Consider the following 20,043-nt stretch of genomic DNA (forward strand, 5'->3'; position numbering starts at 1 on the left):
TACCAACACTCACTACAAGCTTGCTTTCTCACACCTCTATACAAGGTAACTTCACATACAAAGTGAAACAACTTAGTACTTTTAAAAAAATTACTTAATAAAAATAACATTCTTTTGGGATGTTGTACAGGAATGTGAATGAAATCAGTTACACGCTCCAGACTTCAACCTGTAAGTTGAAGTCTTGGATTTTATCTAAATATATTTAGATAAAAACTATTTAGATTTTTTTTTTTTTTTTCAGAGCCAAATTGTCACCAAATAATACTTCATCGCACCTCGTTGTTACACCGCTTGAACTGTTGAGATAAATGCTCCTTTAACGCCTTCAGGCTTGGGGCGTCTTTGTGCTGGAAGTGAGACCCGATTGCAATTCATCACTGCAGGGTGTATATACTATGTCAGCATGCTGTGGGGGAGGTCGATATCCCGCCTAGGCAAATAAATATATTTACATTTATTCATTGGAAGCCATTACATGAACAGTGATTTGAACTCAAGAAATCACTTTTATCCCCTCAGTTCTTTCAAGCAGCCCGTAAGGCAAAGATCCCCCACCGATGCGGAGACGGTCTGATGCGGGGATCAGAGAGCGACATCTGAAAGTGATGGCAACTGCACATCCAACACTTTTAACTGCACTGGATTCAACTTCTTTCAGCCTCAAAGAGCAAAACTTCCCACCTCCACGTAAAAATAGTCACGTCCACTTACCACCCCCGTGTCCAGCTGCTCGGTGGCCAGAGAAGGAGCCGCTCCGGTCAGAGGCAAAAACCACAAAATTGGCAGAAAAATCAGCATCTCCGGTGAGATGTTCCTCATCCGCATGCGAAGACGCAGAGGAATCATGATGCCCTATGACAGGTTGTTCCTGCTGGGCTCACACAACGACCCCGACGACCGCATCCACGGGATAAAACCACACGCCGAGACACGGTGAAAATGTGCCAGTTTACCTTACTGTGGAGCGCAAACACATAAAACACATTAAAACCGCGGGCGGTGGGTGCGTTCGGGATTTATACAAGTTTGGTTCTCAGCAGAACGATACTTGGAGCCATCAACTAATGGGTCATGATCGCGGGGAAGGGCTCGATCCTTCTCAGATTAGTCCACTGGAGCTGAATATCCCAGCAGAGAGAGAGAGAGAGAGAGAGAGAGGCGCTCCACTCCTGTCTGTGCAGACTCTTGCACTGAGGAACCACAGCAGCTGCATGGGGCTTCGTCCCGGGCTGAAGGAGACCGCTTGTTGACGCGCGCAGCAGTGAGGAGCGTAGCCACCGTCCTGAAACACTCCGGGGGGAGGGGGGGCAGGAAGGGGGGCAGCGAGGGGGAAGGGCGATCCAGCGCTTTTCTCAGCCACCCTGGAGACTGGCGAATTCCTGATGCGCGTCCTGAGTAATCTGAGAGCGTTGCTGGGGTTTACACTTGAAACGTGTCGGCGCTGTTCATAGTGAGACGCACATTTCAATTAATTTCGATTCACACAAAAAGAGAAAGGAATGTCGGAGATTAAAAAAAGAGACAACTTTTTAAATCTCTTTTTAATGCCGTTATTTCTTGCTCTTTTTCTCCATATGATATGGATATGATATCCATATCCATAAGGATTGCATATGATATCAGTGAGGAGAGGCACAGAAGTGTCTCAAAGGTGTTCACACCCCTTTGGCACGTCATAATCATAAACTTCAACGTGTTTTAATTGGCTATTATATCATAGACTGACAGGTAGTGCAATTGCTAACTGAAGGGAAAATAATTGGTTTTGCTATTTTAGCAAATAAAAAAGCTGAAATCCTTGAAATCCTGCTTCATAGAATGACCAAAAAGTCTCTTGGAGTATATGTCTAACACCTTATAAAATACGATTTTCACAAAGACTCACACTCAGAGACTTTGAATGGAGTGTGAACATCAACTTTCAAGGCATAGAATCACAATTATATTTAGGTTTGGTTTTTCTTGTGCCATCCTAACACTTTTTCATGCTTTAATTTAATCCATTCCACCACAGCTCTGGGTCATTGTCCCATTTGAAAGGTGAACCTGTTTCAACTCTTTTTTTTTTCGCAGCCTCTGACAGTTTTTTTTTTTTTTTCAGAATGAACTGTTTTTAGCTCATTAACTCTGAGAAGCTCTCCACCGCCTTCCCCCTGATATTTCCGCTGTGCTCCTTGGTCTTCATGATACTGTTTCTCTCCTAACAAATCACAAATGCTTTCACAAAACAGTCATATTTGTAATAAAATACACTGTATTTTATTAGTTACTAAGTAGGTAGTTTCTGAAGGAAATGATTGCATTGGTGCTCACCCAGAGGTGTCAAATAGCTAAACATTTCTAAAACCTTGAGTCTTTGTCCCATTACTTCAGAATTAGGTGCTGCTCTGTGTTGACCTACGGAGTACAGAGTGTGCCAAAAAATCGAAATGATCCAGCTTCCGCACACTGAATGCATGTGGCATTGGGCTGCCAAAATGTGTATATATAAAGGGGCACTAATCCTTTTTGTAATTTACAGTATATTTTTGTGATTATTTCTGTCCACTTCCAGAAGTGTTTTGAATAATGTCTGCCATTTTGTAAGTCAATACTGCCAGCTGCAGGAACATTTAAAACCGTTAAACATATCCACTCATCAAAAACTTTAAAGGAAAACAAAGTTCTTCAAGAATCCACAAGTGTCTTGCTGGAGCCTTTTTATTTAGGGGTCGAGTGCAAACTAACAGGTAAGGCTCAGAAATAAAGTTTAGATGCAAGCTTTGAATAACGTTTTTAAACGTCTAAGAGAAGCTGGTAATCCTCAACAGCTCTTATGGAACAGAGTGGAATCAGTGACCTTGTGGATGATTGACCGAGTTGTATAGTATATTCAGTAAGGTGACTCTTACTTGTTGTGGAGTTGCTACATTTAAAGGAAAGGTTTTGTAGATCCCAGTATGGCTAAAAACGTTGATAGAGTTCTTTCTTATGCAAGTATCTTTACTTTTGCCATTTCTAAAAAAGAAAGTTATATTAAACCAACTGCCAACTTGACATTGTCCTGCAGACACCCACCATAAGGAGGCTAAGCCATGAAAGGTCACCGCTAAAGAAGGTGGCCTTTTACAGAGTGCTGTTCCAAGCATATTGATGGATAGTTGAGGAGAAAAAAAATCATGGTGAAAGAATATGCACAAAAAAATATGGATAACATAGAGAGAGTAGGCTCTTACAGCAAAGACCAGTCAGGACTTCCAGGGAGATTCACAAAGAGTGGCTGGAATCAGTGCTGCCACACACATAGTCAGAAAATAATGTTATAGTATCTTTGTTTTAAGCAAGTGATGAACCAGAGACAATGTTAGAAGCTAGGCTAATGAGAAAATGACTGGCCTTCTGTTTTATGGTAAAATGTCATTTTTTTAAGCTTAAAGTACATGTTTTATTTTCTTTAAGAGTCAATGTCCCAGAGTCTGGAGGAAGAGAGTAAAAGACGCATGAATTATGTGAGGTCCAAGGAACTTTCTGATTTGATGAGTCATGGAATCTGGCTCACCATTGCCTCTCCTTTTCTAACATGCTATTTCAGGTAGCTGTGCTGCAGTACTAACAAGACCAGTTTTACATAAGCTGATCAAAATCTAGAGGCTCTGGTTTGAAGTGAACTGGCAATTTGTACTGCATTTTCAGTGCATCGTTAGGAAATGTAAAGCAAGATCACAGCCCAGGATGTCCAGGTTTTTAAAAAAAAAATGTATTGTGAATATGTCAAGCCAATCAAGTAAAAGTATTGATTACAACTCAGACTAGATCTAACCATCTACTGTAAGAAGAGTTACAGTAAACAGAATATAATATGCATTACAGTAGAAGCTGGGTCACACAAAAAAAAAACTCTCTGAAATGCAAAGATGTTATTTTTCCGCATCGCTCGTTAATTCTTTATCCTTATATTTTAGTGGACATCAGCAAAAAATAGAAAACGCCATGGGGCAGCAGGTAAAATCATAGCAAAAAATCTTTTGTATCAGATAGCTTTTTTTTTCTTTACAGGAAAAAATAATTAGTCTAATTATTTTTCTTGCTTAGCTGTAAAATCCACCACATAATGGAAAACTCACTGCAATTATTAGCAATTAGAGCCACATGCCTCCGCAGTACATTTTAACTATTTAACAGTCAGGAAGTTCATTTAAGGGAATAAATTAAAGAATTTTAATGCACTTAAAGAAAAAAAAACAATAACACAGAGAGAAATACTTGTTACTTATTGAGACCTCATCTCTGGTGAATGATAGCTCACATGGACGCATTTCCCTCTCAGCAGTCATTTATCACAGGAAGAAGAAAATCACATGAAAAACATGTTTTTGCTCAGCAGTGTTGCGCTTTTCTGTGCTACCGCAGAGCTCCCAGCCTCAGTTAGACTGGTTTCGCAGCCACAACATTACGATAATTGTAGCATCTGAACATTGAGTCTCTCAGCATGCCTGCTGGCGAAAAAAAGCTTCGCTTTATTCGCTTTCACATTAAGAGAAGGTCAAAATAGCCATTTGCGCATCTCGGCCTGCTGTGTGAGTCTTACCTGAAGTATTTCACAGTCTTCAGACTATTTTTCTTGCAAATTTTAACTACTGTCTTGGTCAGATTGGGGAAAAATAAAAAATGCACCTTTTGACCAGCATCTGTGGGGGCTGGGTGGAGTTTTTGAGTGGTGTTGTAGTTTATTTATGCTATAGAACAACTTTGTAGCACTTTCTGTGCAGAGTTCTTCTGGAAGTCCTTGTGCTATACGGTAAAATAGAAATATTGCCTTTCATCAATTTTTTAGCACAATATATTACACAAAGAATTTATATCAAATCTTGGACGTCTCAGTGTTTGATCATTGAAATGGAGTTAGATTATTCTTGCTCGCATTTTTAATTCATAAATCAGAAATTATTTAAAGCATACTAATTATGTTTCATTTTCCATCTCGTGCGTCTCAATGTGAAGAGGTTGTAGGTTGCGATGCTGCAACATGCGAGGTAGCCTGTCACCTTATATTTGGACAAATTGTGTCCTTTTTTTATGCATCACATAATCAACACGCAATGTTGCATTTATGTTTGTAATGAGTATATATTTTTGAAGTTTTTCCAAAAAAAATCAGCTTTATTTTTGAAACTGAAAATAGTAGTTTCTTTGATGATTTTTGTCAGCGTGAAAAGATTAATAAAGGTGGACGGACTCGTCCCATTTGGTCAAAACAACTTGACTGTAATGTTTTTTTCATATAAATGAACATGCAGTACCGTCCATTTCCTGTTGGCAACAAAACAATCAAAAAAAGACTTGTTTTTAAAACTAAAGGTAGGAAATATGCATGTCACCAAACTCCTGTTTTCCCTTTAATTGAGTTATGACTACTAAAGATTCATTAAGTGTTCACAACTTAAATAACTGGTTTATTAAGTCTGTATGGACCATCTCTGACGGAATTAGTTTGAAGATTCCAGGACAAATTTTTAAACAGTGGAACCTAAGAGCTTCTGATAATGGAACAAATTTCAGCCGTGTAAGAAACTCCAGCAACAAAAGTAATTCATCATACCTCATACCTACTTTATATATAGTCCGTGAGTTTAATTAATCATGTCCTGTTTTAAAGAGAACAAAAAAGTGGCATCTGTTCCCTCCATATGCCTTTCATTTTGGAAAATACAACCACATCTGCTTTCTCTGCACAGCTCGCACAAAAAAAGAATAAAACAAAATTTGTTAGGTTTCAGATGCTAATAGTAGATTTGACTCATGTCTAACTTAGATAAACATTTAAAGTTGATTATGCTTCTTTCAGAGCTTTGTTAGTTATCGTTTACTGTAGAAATACAGATATGTTTGTCTCTCTCTGGCTTGTATAAGAGGTCTCAAAGCTTAAATTTAAACCCCAGAAAAGATCTTATTTACTTTAACTGTGTGCACAATCTTTAGGTAAACTACGTATGTTCCCACAGACATTAAAACGCTTTAAAGCCGTGTAGATATCCTTTCTAAGTGTAAAAATCAATAATAGCCTGCTAGTTTAAAGAAACAAATGTAACAGTGATGAAGTCCTTCTGATGTATCTTGTTTGTCTTTCTAACCCCAATTGAAAGTCACACTTGCCTTTTTTGATCATGATATATTCCCAGCCTCAGTTATAGCTCTAGAAAGTTTGCAAGTGCTCAGAGCTTCCAAACATCAACTCTGCAATGAAAGCTTTATTGTTCCTCCTGTGGCTTCTCTCAGCTCTTTGTGCTAACTTTCTGTGAGAAGACTTTGCTTGAGGTTATATTTCATAATTCACATGTTCTTCCTTTTGAAATGGAGAGTAGAAAGCCTAAAGGTGATATCATCAAGAAATCAAACAGTCCTGGACTGAACACTGATAAAGGTAGGAATTGAGTCAACGTTGTTTGGTTATGTTTGGCGTGCTTAATAGCTTTTTATATTCTCAGATTTTTGGTGCATCCCAAGTAGATCTGCATTAATTCTGATGCAGACCTTCACGCTGCAGAAAAAGCTCATTGTTTTTGTAAACCTCGGATGCTACAGAGTCAAGCTAAAAAAAAACCTAATCTATGTTGGGGGTTTTTTGAAACAATTTCAAATTCTGTTGTCCATTTTCAAAGACTACGTTAAAAATTGTGAGCGTTTCAATGTAACTGCACTCTTCTGTCTCATTATGACACGCCTGCCACTTCTTATAAGATCATCCATCCATCTATCCATCCTTGGTCATCTATTCACATCATTCCTTGCAATGTCTAGGGGTGGGCTATCTCCACCAGAAGTCGTTGGGCGTGAGTGGCAAAATACGCCCTGCACAGGTCAGCAGTCCATCACAAGGTCTTGTGAGGTCAGCGAAGAGGAACTGATCATTGATTATGCTGCACCCTCAAAGTGTCAGCAGTACCACTGCTGACATTTTTTAAGCATAGGTCAGCCTTTGACTTTGTCAAATAACAGTGTCTTTGGACAGTTTGGCTTCAAGTTTAAATTTAATTTGATTTTACCAGTCAAATTACATCAGCGGGAAAATCGTGACAGTGATTCTCTCAGGGCGGCTAAATAGTTTTCAGGTTAAGGTGAAGCTGGTGCACAAACATACACAAACTGATCCTCTTTAAATTAAATTGTTCTCTGTACTTATGATTTTGTTCACACTGGGATGAAACGAGGTGTTAAAAACTGCGACTGTACAGGCTGAAAATTATGTGTAAAAAAAAAAAAGAAAATTATTTTAAAAAGTGAAGCATCTAGGTGTGTTAAAATGTACAAGATTTTTTAAGAGTCACTAAACCCAGAAGACTCAAAGTAAATACTGACATTCTGATAATTACCATGCAGTCACATTGTCAGCATGTTTCAAAGCTGAATGTTAAAGCACTAAAATACATATTTTCTTAAAATGTCATTTCCAAAAAAATAAAAAATAAAAAAATATATATAATTTAAATCCCTAAAACATGCTTAACAGAAACTTTGAAAAGAGATCATCTTGAGAAAGTTAAAGAAATTGCAGAAGTTCAGTGAGTTGCAAACCCTATTTGCTTTTTTCTTATGTGTAAAGGGAAATCCTAATGTCCGCTGGACTGAGACGGCAATAAACAAAGCTGCAGAAGAAAGCATTCTGTTTCAACTGGAGTGAAATAGATGGAATATTTGAACTTTATAATCTCTTTGAAACAGGACAGCAAACTCCAACCTGGAGCTTTAGCTATTCAATTTCCTTCCCATCACAAAAAGAAGTGGGCTGGTTTTGTACTTTAAACTTTTAATCCCAAACCAGTCCAGAAAATCCTGAAGCAGTAAGATGTACAATTATTTTAAGTTAAAAAAAAAACAAAAAAAAAACATAATTCTCAATAAGGTACAAAGTTTACCTGCTTCTCACCACTGCTGACTTACAACAATCTGTTATACTTTATACAGATTTCCCTTTGGAGTGTTTTGGAGGCATAAAACAATATTAAAGATGTCTACAAGTGCAGATTTCCCTGACAATAGCAGTTTTTTAAATGAGAACCTTTGTTTAATATGAGTCAAAAACTGGCAGTCAATTAAAGCACAGATTGAAACGTTAAGTCATATGCTGACGTAGTTTCATTCCTCTGAGACGGCAAGATCTGTGTTGCATGAATATGATAGGTATCATTTGTTAGTTTGACTGTTTCATCGTCATCAAGAGCCTGCTAAGTGAATATTATTAGATTTGTTGGGCTGTTCAGTGTGCCCACACAGGCTGGAATTGAATTTTGTAATCTTGTGAGCTCGGATACGTGTGTAAGAGAGTTTTCTGATGATGGGTTGGTTCGAGAGCAAACACTCAAGTCAGGCATGCAGGTAGGTTGTTGTGAATTGGATCAGGAGCAACTCTAATGACAACGTAGGTGATTCAACTGAGCAATAATTTCATATAGTTTCTTAACTACGTACGCAGGTATATGGGCAGAGTAATTTTAAAGTGGTTGACAGCTGTCTTTGACATTGTGGATAATGAGACCATGCTGACGAGGCTGGAGAAGTGAGTAGGCACAGATTCGGCTCTGCAGCGGTTTTTGTCATCTGTTTCAAATACAAGTTTTGTTGTCTCCATTTTAATGATTTTCATCTTTCCCTCTGCTTAATCAGTCCGAGTGTTTTCAACACTGATCGATTTTTACATCATTTAGACATACGGAGATTGCAGCTTGCATAATGAGGTCAGAATTTAACCACATAAATGGTCGCTTCATGTTTCTTTTATAGGCGTACATTAAGTTTAACTAATCCCGTCACTTTTCTTTCAGTGACTGTAAAGCTGCCATCTGTCCACTCCATAAGTAGATAAGCTCTCTCTCTGCCAGACAAGCAGAAGCAAAGTATAAAACATAAAATATTTTGGTGCTCTGAAGCTCACAGCATACTAACATTTCCTTTGATATGTACAGTTTCTGCTCATGCCCAATAAGTACAAAAAGCTTAAAAATATACACTCACTTGCAGAGAGGGCCTTAATTTTAGGTTTATGTTTCATGCTACATACATGTTTGAAAGGCTTACGAATGACGTATATGTTCAAGAAACAAATTAATAGTTGCACAATGTAACCTAAGAATGCTTTGAGAGATTTGAGATGAGTTCCAGGATTATGGTGGCCATAACAGACGATGAGGCGTCTCCTGCAGAGGGCTGCCAGTCCTATATACCCGGGACTTGAGAAAAGATGATCTTCAGGTGAGTGTGACCCCAGGCAACAGCCCTGCACATGGAGGAGATGCACAGAGACGGGAGAGGAAACCAGGAAAATAAAACAGACAACTACTATCACATAATCTGCAATCAGAATCATGACAAACCCCGATGATTTAGAAGACAGATTCTTATGGTTAAAAAGTACTGTTGCTGAGCTATGGAGGCCATGGACAGTAGTACTTGAGAATCTGAGGTGTGCTTATTTTACATTTCTGTTTGAAGACATGTTTCAATTACAGATTCCTTCTGAGTTTGCTTTGTAGGCAATTATAAATGCTTTAGATCATATCAGACAATACAAAATGCATCATCAGTTCAAATGATGATTAAGAGAAAACACATGCTGCAATGGGAATATCGCATTGCTCCGTAATTATCATAACTACGTTTGCTCACTCTTCTCTGCAGAGCTTATGTTCTGTGGCACAGCTGAGTTGATGATGCTTGATAAACAAAAGTGCAAACTTACAAAATGCAGGGAAAAAAAGGATGGAAATCCATCCAAAATGCAAGAACGTCACAGAGAGCAAAAACCGTCACGCAGAAACAGAAAGTGGCACAAAGAACTGGCTTAGCAAAGAGGAGACAGATGACGTTTCAGTGAGATACGAGAGAACCCTGAACAGTAATAAATGCGAGGGAGGTGCAAAGTGAAACCAGCTGAGTCTAATCAGTAGGATGAAAAGCAGATGTGAGACTAAGAAAAAAACCCTGGATATCACAAACAAAATAGTAACGCAAAACTTAAAAAAAACAAACTCATTGCATGTGGTATTATTACTGCATTTCAGACATTGGATGTTTTTCTAAGCATGAATAGTGTTCAAGGTCACACTACAAAATGTGTTGGGGTTAAAATTTTGACTAGGTCATTCCAAAACCTTTATTGTGTTTTTTACATTTTAGTTTTTGAGGAGTAGTTCTCACCTTTTAACTTTCCATTAATGTCATTTTTCCACAGTGTCTCTCCTAGATCTGGACAGACCATAAACGCTGACGTCAGCCGATTGATGAAAGCAATGTCTGCAGCACTTTGAATGTCATTCTGGGTTCTTTTGTGACCTCCTAGATGAGACATTTATTTGCTCTTAGAGTAATTTTAGATTCGATTCACCAGTTTGCCATATGTTCTTCATTGGTGGACAGTGACTCACTGCTGTTCACCCATGCACTGGTAGACTTACAATTGTCTGTGTAAGCATTTCCAGACCGATGGATGCAAATAAATTGAATAAAACCAGTCTGATCATGGTGTAGATTTTTGCTGTATGATTTTGTGTAAATGGCATGACAGTGTAAAACTGTTGTACGTTTACTTAGGGCTCTCGCGATGTAAGGTTCTTTAACCAGGCCTTGTCTTCTCCTCTGGTCCTAATTGGATCCAAAACATTAATTCAACTAAACAAACTCTTATTGGACAGTTTGAGCAAAACTTGATAATTGTCATGGTTATAACAGGTAACTATCTACAATCATAATAAAAGCAAAGTACCTCCCATTTGAAATGTTGTGGATATGTTTTCATATTGTTTAATGAATACTGACATGGTGAAGTGTGCTTTATGCATTTTGTTAGATTTAAGAATTCTGTCAAGGAGACAGAGAGTTGTACTTTCTTTTCACAATGACTGTATCTGGGCCTGAATATAAATTATGGATACATTTTTCTTTTTTTTTTAGGGATGAATTTACTTTAGCTACTGAGGTGTTCCCCCAGTCATTCCCTTTTAATTAATGAGCAGATTAATCCAATTATGGCTCACTTAGTAGATTTATAGCACTCTAATGCATTATTCATTATAGGTTACATTTGTCGTCAAAGAATGCAGAAGGTTTCAGCTGTGCCAGTATGATTTTCATGTTTAATTCATGGAACACTCCAGCTGCTTGATTTTTCCACAAGATGCAGCGCACTATGCAGTGTTTTCTGCAAACGGGGTTCTGCATGTGTGAAATACATATTGATCTCGAGACGTATTTGTGATTGGTTGCAACAGTGCGATTAGACCCTTGATTAAATTCACAACAGCCAGAGCAGAGCATAATGAAATCTTAGTGCTGGCCGGACAGAATGCTGCCTGCAGACATAGGAGTTATAAAAAAATATATACATGTGATGGACAAGAAAATGAAAGAGGCTAAGTTGTGCATTCGATATGCGCGTCCTCTGTTTATGTTAAGCAGGATAAAGAGTAATCCTGAAGGTCCCTCCAGCCCAGAAGCTTTGTGTTTTGTCTCCTAGTTTTGCAAGTAGTTCATTGAAGCTGCCTGAGGCTCATCTACACCTGCCCCGAGGTAATCTTCTTTTTTTTTTTTTCCTCTCAAATTTTTCGTCTTTCACTTCCTATGTTAGCAGATATTTTTATTGATCAAATTTAAATTTGTCTTTTGGTCAAAACACAGCCCTTATTTGCATGTTGTGCTTTAATAAAACATATCCTACATCGATAATGAAACTCTTTTCTATATGGTGGCCCGCTCCATGCTTTTTTTTTTTTCCATTAATAAGTGTCAGCACAGGAAGGATCGTTAGAGTTGCTTGGCTTCCTGCAGTTCCGCTGCACAGTGACCCTGAAAAATACAAAGAGCTGCACTACAGGGGATGATGCCAGGCAATGCATCACATGGGCCACGCTCTGCAGTGAGCTTTTCGTCTTCCTTGTTCAACTTCACTATGCCCATCATGTCCTGCTCACACATTTTGCAAAGACATCCGCTGACAGGTTGTGTGGCTACATTTATCATATGCAGTCGCCGTGGCGCTAGGATTCCTCAGTAAAACAGAAGAGTTAGTAACTTTTAAATCTTCTTTTTTTTCTTTTGCTGATATACTGGATATTTCCTTGTAAGTATAAAAAAAACAAAAAAAAAAAACAATTGCAATTCAGTTTAGCTTACTTATAAACTGAACCCACATAAAATGAAACTGAAAGCGGCGCTGAGTTTCACAAGCAAAACCGAGGCCTGATTATTACCCAGCCTCTACTAAACGACTGAAGTTGAACCTCTCTAACAACTGAAAGATCTCAATGAGCAACACAGCATTTAAAAATAATAAAAAATGTTGACTGTTAGTCTGGAAAAGGACAACAAAGTCATTTCTAAGAGTTGGTGATTCCAACAAATCAAAGTGGGAACTCTAATCAACAACTGGAGGACATAAGAAGCAGTGGTGAACCTTGCCAGGAGAGGCCAGTCAACCCAAATTACACAAGGAGCATGACAGTGATTCAACTAAAGTCATAAAAACACCCGGAACAACATCTAAAACATGACAGCTCAGTCTTGCAATATTTAAAAGCATTTCCTTAATGCTCTATCCATGCTCTTGGATGATAATTGCAATTTTATGCAGGTTCAGTCAAAAACAGAATCAACTTATCCCGTGACCCCATGTTAGTGGGTTAAAAGCCTCTCTGCTATAAAAATCAAAGTAGGTTTTCATGAAATAAAATGCTTCACTTTATTGTTTTAAAGGTTTTCATTCTTTTTTTTATTTTTACCCTTACTAAAATGGCTCCAATCAGGTGGGCACAACTGTTGACTTGAGCACCATTCAGAGCACAGATTGAAGTAGATTCATGTAAAATACATCTTTCTGGCTTCCCAAATAACAAGACCCCAGTCTTCAGCTAATCCAGTCACAGCTGAGGCAGTTCAGCAGCCCCCTGAGAAACCTGACACTAAGCCAAGTATGACATAACCTCCCGCAATATTATATTTCCTGTCTGGAAACTTTCGGGGGTCTGTTGAGAGACCAATGGGTGGAAATTATGTAAAACAATATTCAGCAAGCATGGAAAACCGTTCAATGTTGGCTAGTGTTGAAGGTCAATATATCTAAGGTATGCTTTGTCCTTGACCTCAAAAAGTTAATTTTGGGATGCGTTTAGAAGGAAATGAAAGTTCATTCTAGCTTCAATTTTGTGAACAATGCCTAATCAGCCTAATGCAGTTAACGATGTTTTCTTCCGTTTCAGTCACACAAACAGCTTAACTGCAGCACAACAATTGCTTGAGCGAGGCTAAGAGAAGATTGTGGTTTGGTTTACAATCCAATCCTCTCTCAGTAATCAGTTGGCGTTCTCTAAGAAGACTTTGAAGTGTTCCCCTGGTATGCCTATTCCACCAATGTGTCATAACAGTGCAGTAATTTCAATCTATGACTTTTGCAATTTAAAAAAAAAAAAACCTAAAGGCAAAATTTTTTTCACACATAGCCAACTTTCTCTGATTTTAGATATAATTAGTTCTGTCTGTTTTGCGTGTATTTTGTCGTGGCACGCAGTGGCTTTAAAGGATTTCAGTTTGACAGGCTTGCACGGTTGCGGGTGGGGTGCTGGCGCCTGCCTTCAAACTTAAGGGCAATTCAGAATCTCTAATTAATCTAAGACATATGGTTTTGGACTGTTGGAGGAAATCACAGTATGACAAGATCTACGAAAACAGTTTTCAGCCAAAACTGAAGTCTACGACCACTGAAGCAAAAGTTCATTTTGAAATAAAGAACCATGTTTAAGTAATAATATATAATACATGGAAAATGAAAAATCATTTGACTTGAGGTTTCATTATTGCACAGATCTGACCTAAAATAGACCAGTCTAACTCACTGACTGACTAAGTAATTGCAGACATAAGTGAAAGAAAATACCTCGAGTTCTAAAATAAGTTGTAGCCATTTCCCTTGTGGCTTTACAAACCAAACACAGTAGACATTGTGTTCATATATAAATATAAATGTATAAACTCACTGTTGTGAACGTATGGCATGGTATTTTTATACCAAATTAAAAAAAAAAAACTTGTCTGCCTTCTCGCAGAGTTGAGTAGAAAAAAAGTCACAGCCAAGAGAAGGCCAGTTAGCATGGCTGATAAATAGTTTTCCAGTTGTTTCTCTGCCATTAGCACATTTAGCAGCGCATTCTAGAGGTTGATTGAGAGCGCCAGTCAGATCCAGTAGGTTTTGGTTGGGAGTGATGCATTTCTTCAGGCGGCAATAGAAGCTCAGAGAGGAGGTGGAAGAGACAGATCTTTCTGTAGATTATCTGCCTCATATTACGCTGTCACAACATGGTGACAGTTCTAACAAATTTGTAAAAAAAGAATCACATTTTTAATAAAAGGTGCATACTGCAGCTTTTTTGAGGTAATCATTAATGAATAGATGAATCTCAGAGATGGTGAGCCATCATCTTAAAACATGCCACAGGTATACAGATTGTTAGAGAAATGGTCTATAGCTAGTAGACCTGAAGTACAACCTTCATTAAATATTAGGGTGGCAAGTGCTATTCACTTGCTATCAGCCTGTGATTTTGTCTGGTGAAATAAACCTAAGCTGTTTTAATGAGCCCTAGATCAGACGATGTATGCTTTGAAGGTGACACCCTTGATCTATTTATAAGAGTTTTATTTTAAATAAAAAAATAAAAAAATAGTTCTCACTGGCAGTTCTAGACCAAATTTACCAGAGGGGCAGTGTTTTTTCATTGGGGCACATATCAAAAGAACAAAGCCCCTGAAAGAGTCGCTTGCAGATCCAAACTTTCATGATGCAGCCCTACGTATGTTAATGCTTCTAATCTTTATTTTTTCCTGAGTACTTCAGATTTGATTTAGTCAGAATTTCTTAGGAGAGTTTAATGACGTAATCTAAGTAAAAAGACACCATTTATCATTCAGCTTTTCATAATAATGGCCTCATATTTGATACATTTTTAGGTGACCATACTTTAATGAACATCGTTGAATTTTAGCATATTCCATTTTACTGTTTGATTTCTCTGTAAAAGTTACGTAACTAAATGAATCTGTGCAAGTAAACAAACTTCAGAGCATTTCACAGAAGCTCAAGAGGATGAGGCACAGTCCTTGTTTTCTCCACGTCTTATTTTTCGGAGTCCAGACTGTGACTGAGAGGGTTTCTCATTTGGATAAATTACTCATAATAATGATCAGTGACATAAGAGCGCACAACAGTTATCCCGTGTCGCTAATATGTCAGTCATTGCAAGTATGTTTGCAGAAAACAAAAGATTTCAGTGACTCATGGCAAAATATCGTTTCAGCTGTTATAAAATGTGCTACTTTATATGCATTAGCCTGTTCTTAGTTTGCATCCCACTCGTTTCCTTTGTTTTTATGTAAGATATACACTTTGTTGTTTCAAAGTATTTCAATTAATGCAGGGTTAGGATGAACATAACCAGGTCATTGGTTCAGCTAATTAACCCCAGACAGAGCTTTTACTGTGAGATCTATAATCACTTGCTTTCCAACTTTTAAATTACTAAACCTATGGGTTTAAACAGAAGCTTTATCAAACTGTATTCTACCTTTGCAAATCCTGGAACAGTTTTGTATGTAGTAGCAAAAATAAAGTACACATTTCTCTGTGTAATTTAATTTAAGTTATAAAGCAGAGTTTTTTTTCCTATAGGCTATATAAAAAGAAAATACATCAGAGGGCATAAGGGACGTCACTGTATGCACACTATTTTATTCAATATATCTTTTTTCTAGCCAGTTGCACTTGTTTGTCATCGTTATTTTCATAGTTTCAAGTTTTGTAGATTTTAACCAAAGTTGATGAGCTTAAATTGACTGTTATAATTTAGGAATTCATAAATTTGCACCTGTTTTTAAAATATTGTCTGTGAGAAAATTATTTAATAGACGTAAATGCGGCTTATTTAGAGTATTTTTATTATATTGATGTATTTATATGGGTATTTACATCTACAGGCATTTTTTTGTTTTCTTTTTACCTTTTTGAATGTTGAGTTTATTGCCTCTCTGGATGTATGCTGGCGGCTTATAGTCAGGCTTGTACACAATGGATCAACCTAAGGGATTGCTGTGATTGGACTGTATATGTTTTGTTTAATCCAGTAAGTGCAGTCTTAGGACATAAAAATGGTGTTAGGAAACAGTTCTTAGTCCTGTGCATCTCTTTAAGTGGTAAAACTTACAAAAGTATTTGTTATTTCTCATCAGAACAGAACACCTGTGTTCCAAATGTTTACTCTCTTTCTTGTCTATACAGCAATAAGGGTTCTCCAGTTATTGGATTTTGAACACTACTTCACTGCCACAGTAGCTCATAATTATGTGTCAAGTTATTCCAATGGGACACACCAGAATGCCTGCCTGAGAGTGAGATGATAGAGAGCATGATTATGATGTTTTTGTCTGAAAACACACTTTAATTATCACCGTCTCTCTAAATAAATGTGACATTAAAATTTGACACAAATTGGATTTTGGGTTTTACACTTTATGCTGTTTGGCATCGTCTCGCATAATAAATTACCACTATGACGCATTGAGTCACCAGCTAAACATGAACATTTAGACAATGACTGCTTATGGAGTTGTTGCATGTGTGTAAATAACTCAGAAGAAATGCTGACCCAACCTACCTAACCCTAAAATCAAAATCTGACAAGGGCATGAATAAATATGGGCTCATGCACTTAGTACACTGCAGAAGACAAGGCCATCAATCATTAATTTCCAGGGGAAAAAAACAATTATTTCAACTAATGGGATGAGTTTATGTGCTTCCAAGGTGAAATATTAAGATATGGATTTAGTTTATTATGGCTTAACTTCGTTTGACTCGTATTACTTACTGCTCATAATTTTTCTAATTGCGCCCTTGCAATATGTCCGCCATTTTGAATATTAAATGTTGCCTCCAGTATGAAAAACTGACTCCAAACACTCCTGACATTGAGGTTCATAACTGAATATGAATCTGGCAAACCAAAGTCCTTATTTACTTAACACTCATGGGTGATATAAATCTCTTTTAAGTTTGCAAAGCTTCGACCCAACTGACTGGTCAGAGGGCCGACAGTGAAAAATGTCTTGTGCTTGCCTAATCTGGTTCAGCACTTCTGTTCTTCCCTCACTGGATCTGTGAATCCTTTGTGCATTCTTGGAGAAAATGAGAATCTCTGAGGTGTTCTGCCAACATAATTGTGCTTTCTTTCTATTTTTAGTCGTGCATTATCACCCTTAGCCACTCGTTTCTAATATCCTCATGCGTTGTCTGAGTGTTTTTCCACGTATATATTTTGTCAGACAGAAATCTTTTCTATAGTCCATATTCTATTTTATATTGCTCATAGGCTGCGCCTCATTATCTGGTTTCTATACACCGAGTTGCTACAATATCGTCACATGTATTTAGATACTTTAAACATCCAATTTGTAGTAAATCTTACAGCCTGGTGAGGTTCACTCAACCTTCTGCTGTTCACTCTCTCTGCCTTATATTGTTACTTTAATCCTTAACCATATCTTCCAAATAATAGGCAGTTTATAAGGTAATAAAAAAAAAGTCACACTCCTGTACCGTTTCTGTTTCATGATTATAACGAATGATAAAATTCAAACTAGAGCTTTCCACTCAGGGTCTTGAAGCGGTATTAAGATTAAAGCCAATTTGATAATTTAGTCTGAGGATTGATTTGTACGAATAAATAAGATCAGCATAAGGGGTGAACAGACAAAAGCAATAAGAATAGAAAGATTGGGCAGCTTTATTCCAGTGGCAGGGTGGCTTTCTTCCAATAAGATAAACAGAGATTCGATGCATTCCTCTACTGAGGTACCGTCTAGCAAAACGCTGCTACATCTACAATACAACAAATGTGCTTAATGGCGCATTAGTGATAATATAAAAACTGCAAACATGTGATAGAACTTAGTGAAAAATATACTGTACTGACAATGTAAAAAATTATGTTTGTCTGTGCAAATACATTGTTTGTTTTTTTTGCAATATTTCGCTGTGGGATTCCAGTAATGTATCCACTTTTGGTGGCCGTGTTTTTATCAAGACCTCAGATTTTTGGTCTAGGCTGCAAAAGATTTCAGTTTGACCTTTGGTTGCTGAATGCGAGATGCATTTATGCGTGACGGAGGGAATAAAAAGTAATTTTCTAAATTAGTGCTGTCTTTTCTGTCAGCTCCGATCAGTCTTACTGTTCTTTGACATTTCTAATTAACCAAGTATTTTCCATAACCAGAGCTGCAAATGCCACCAGCGGTCACACAAATCAACAATCCTAACAGCTTTTCCACCGGTCTGATTTTTAATAAATCAGCGGCTAAAGCTACAGATGTACATGCATTGCATTTTACACATTACTATCACCTGATTGGCCAATTTTAATGTAGCAGTCAGACCCTATTTTCATGTTTAGTACAACAGGTTAGTGCTCAGTGAAGTCTTAAATATAAGTGCTCATGATCAGACAAAAAGGATATTTTATGATATTTTTCAATCAAACAGATCTTAGAATACATTTAGATTCTTTATGCAACTGAACAAAACCTTCAAGAGTTTTTTTTTTAATATATATCTGGTAAAAAATTAAATGTTGTACATCGTCCACTGGTCTCATAGTCTGAAATTAAATTAATGAAAGTGGCAACATCACACAAAAACAAGAAAATGTAGCTTATAAACCAAAACCCCACAATTTCATAACTGTCAAAATGGAGTTTATGGTGTGTTTTATTCTGTCATTCTTTTATCTCTTTTTCTTTTTTTCCCACCATCATGCACCCGTTTGCATCATCTATTATGGCCTCATATATCTGCCCCACATGTCAGATTGTCATCATCATTCTGCCTATTCTCTGGTCTGTCCAGCCATGAATTTGAATGTGCTATTCAGAGAACTCACTTGGGTTCCCTAAGTTAAAGCATTCTTTATTCTATTTGTTTGGTTAAGAGTTATTTATTTATTTCTTAAACCCTAACCTGACTGTCTACATTTTGATTCCTTAGTCATTGTGACTTTGTTTTAAATACTGTTAGTAACCAATCTATAAATTAGCTAGTACATCACACACATCGTTCTATTTATATATATATATATATATATATATATATTTCTTCAATTGAGTTCCACCATATACTCGTATCTTATGCAAAGATTAAAGGCAAAATGTTTGTTGTACATCACTGAAAAAATACTCTTTTGCCACTCCAAATGTCTTTGTGTTGCTAAAATAACTTCATCATGCTTTTACTTTCAAAAGAAAGCATGGGATTAGAAAAACATATATATTTTCACAGCTTTTCAGCACTTGTCAAAGTGCAAAACTAGAACATTTTTCAAAGAAAATTCATAGTGGTTGCATTTGTTTTCCTTATCACATTTTAGTAAATATGATGCTTTACATTAAAAAAAATTAAGATATTAAACACTGTCACTTCATCCCAGAGAAAAATGTGTTCAGTGTAACATCATGCTTTGATGTTAAATGCACAATTAAAAGCACACCAAACCAACAAGCTATTCAACCCAAAATTTTCTAATAATGTTAAAATGGACAAAAAGCAGAGGCTGTTCAATATGAGAATAGCTACACATAGAGGTCAGTTGTGTCATATCCAGTTTCTGCCCTCTGTTGCCTCAGGTCTGTGCAGAATTTCTGTAAGAGTGTTGACTCGGGGGCCGGCTGGTGGCCCTCTTCAACGCTTCGCAATCAGTCACTGCCCTCAAAGCTGCTGTCTGGAGTGCAGAAAGAAATATTTCAAATGCAGCCTGCAGGAGCGTGCCCGTCACTTAGATGGTTAGTCCATCCATAGTTCTACTATTTTTGGAAGTGTTGGCTGTTTCTAGCTCAATCCAAATATCTAACAACAATTTTACTTTAGATTCATGCTGCAGTCATGGTATTTTGCATGAGGAAGCAGTTGCTCTATAGTGTTCATATTTATGTGTGGCACACACTCAGTGCTTGCATAAATAGGGTAAAGTTAAAATTTTA

General features: G+C 37.2%; 1 protein-coding gene across 1 annotated transcript in view; it reads right to left on the reverse strand.

The window, feature by feature from the left end:
- The window catches only part of LOC103473902 (matrix metalloproteinase-17-like), an 80,095-nt gene extending 78,800 nt beyond the window's left edge, over positions 1-1,295 (reverse strand). Inside the window, exon 1 of the mRNA XM_081613511.1 lies at positions 715-1,295. Within this exon, the coding sequence (XP_081469637.1) occupies positions 715-849 (135 nt within the window). The 5' untranslated portion in view covers positions 850-1,295. The remainder of the gene's footprint in view (positions 1-714) is intronic.
- Positions 1,296-20,043: the final 18,748 nt, after the last annotated feature.

The sequence above is a fragment of the Poecilia reticulata genome, chromosome 12, assembly GCF_904066995.2.
Source record: "Poecilia reticulata chromosome 12, P_reticulata-male-v2, whole genome shotgun sequence".
NCBI classification, from domain to species: domain Eukaryota; kingdom Metazoa; phylum Chordata; class Actinopteri; order Cyprinodontiformes; family Poeciliidae; genus Poecilia; species Poecilia reticulata.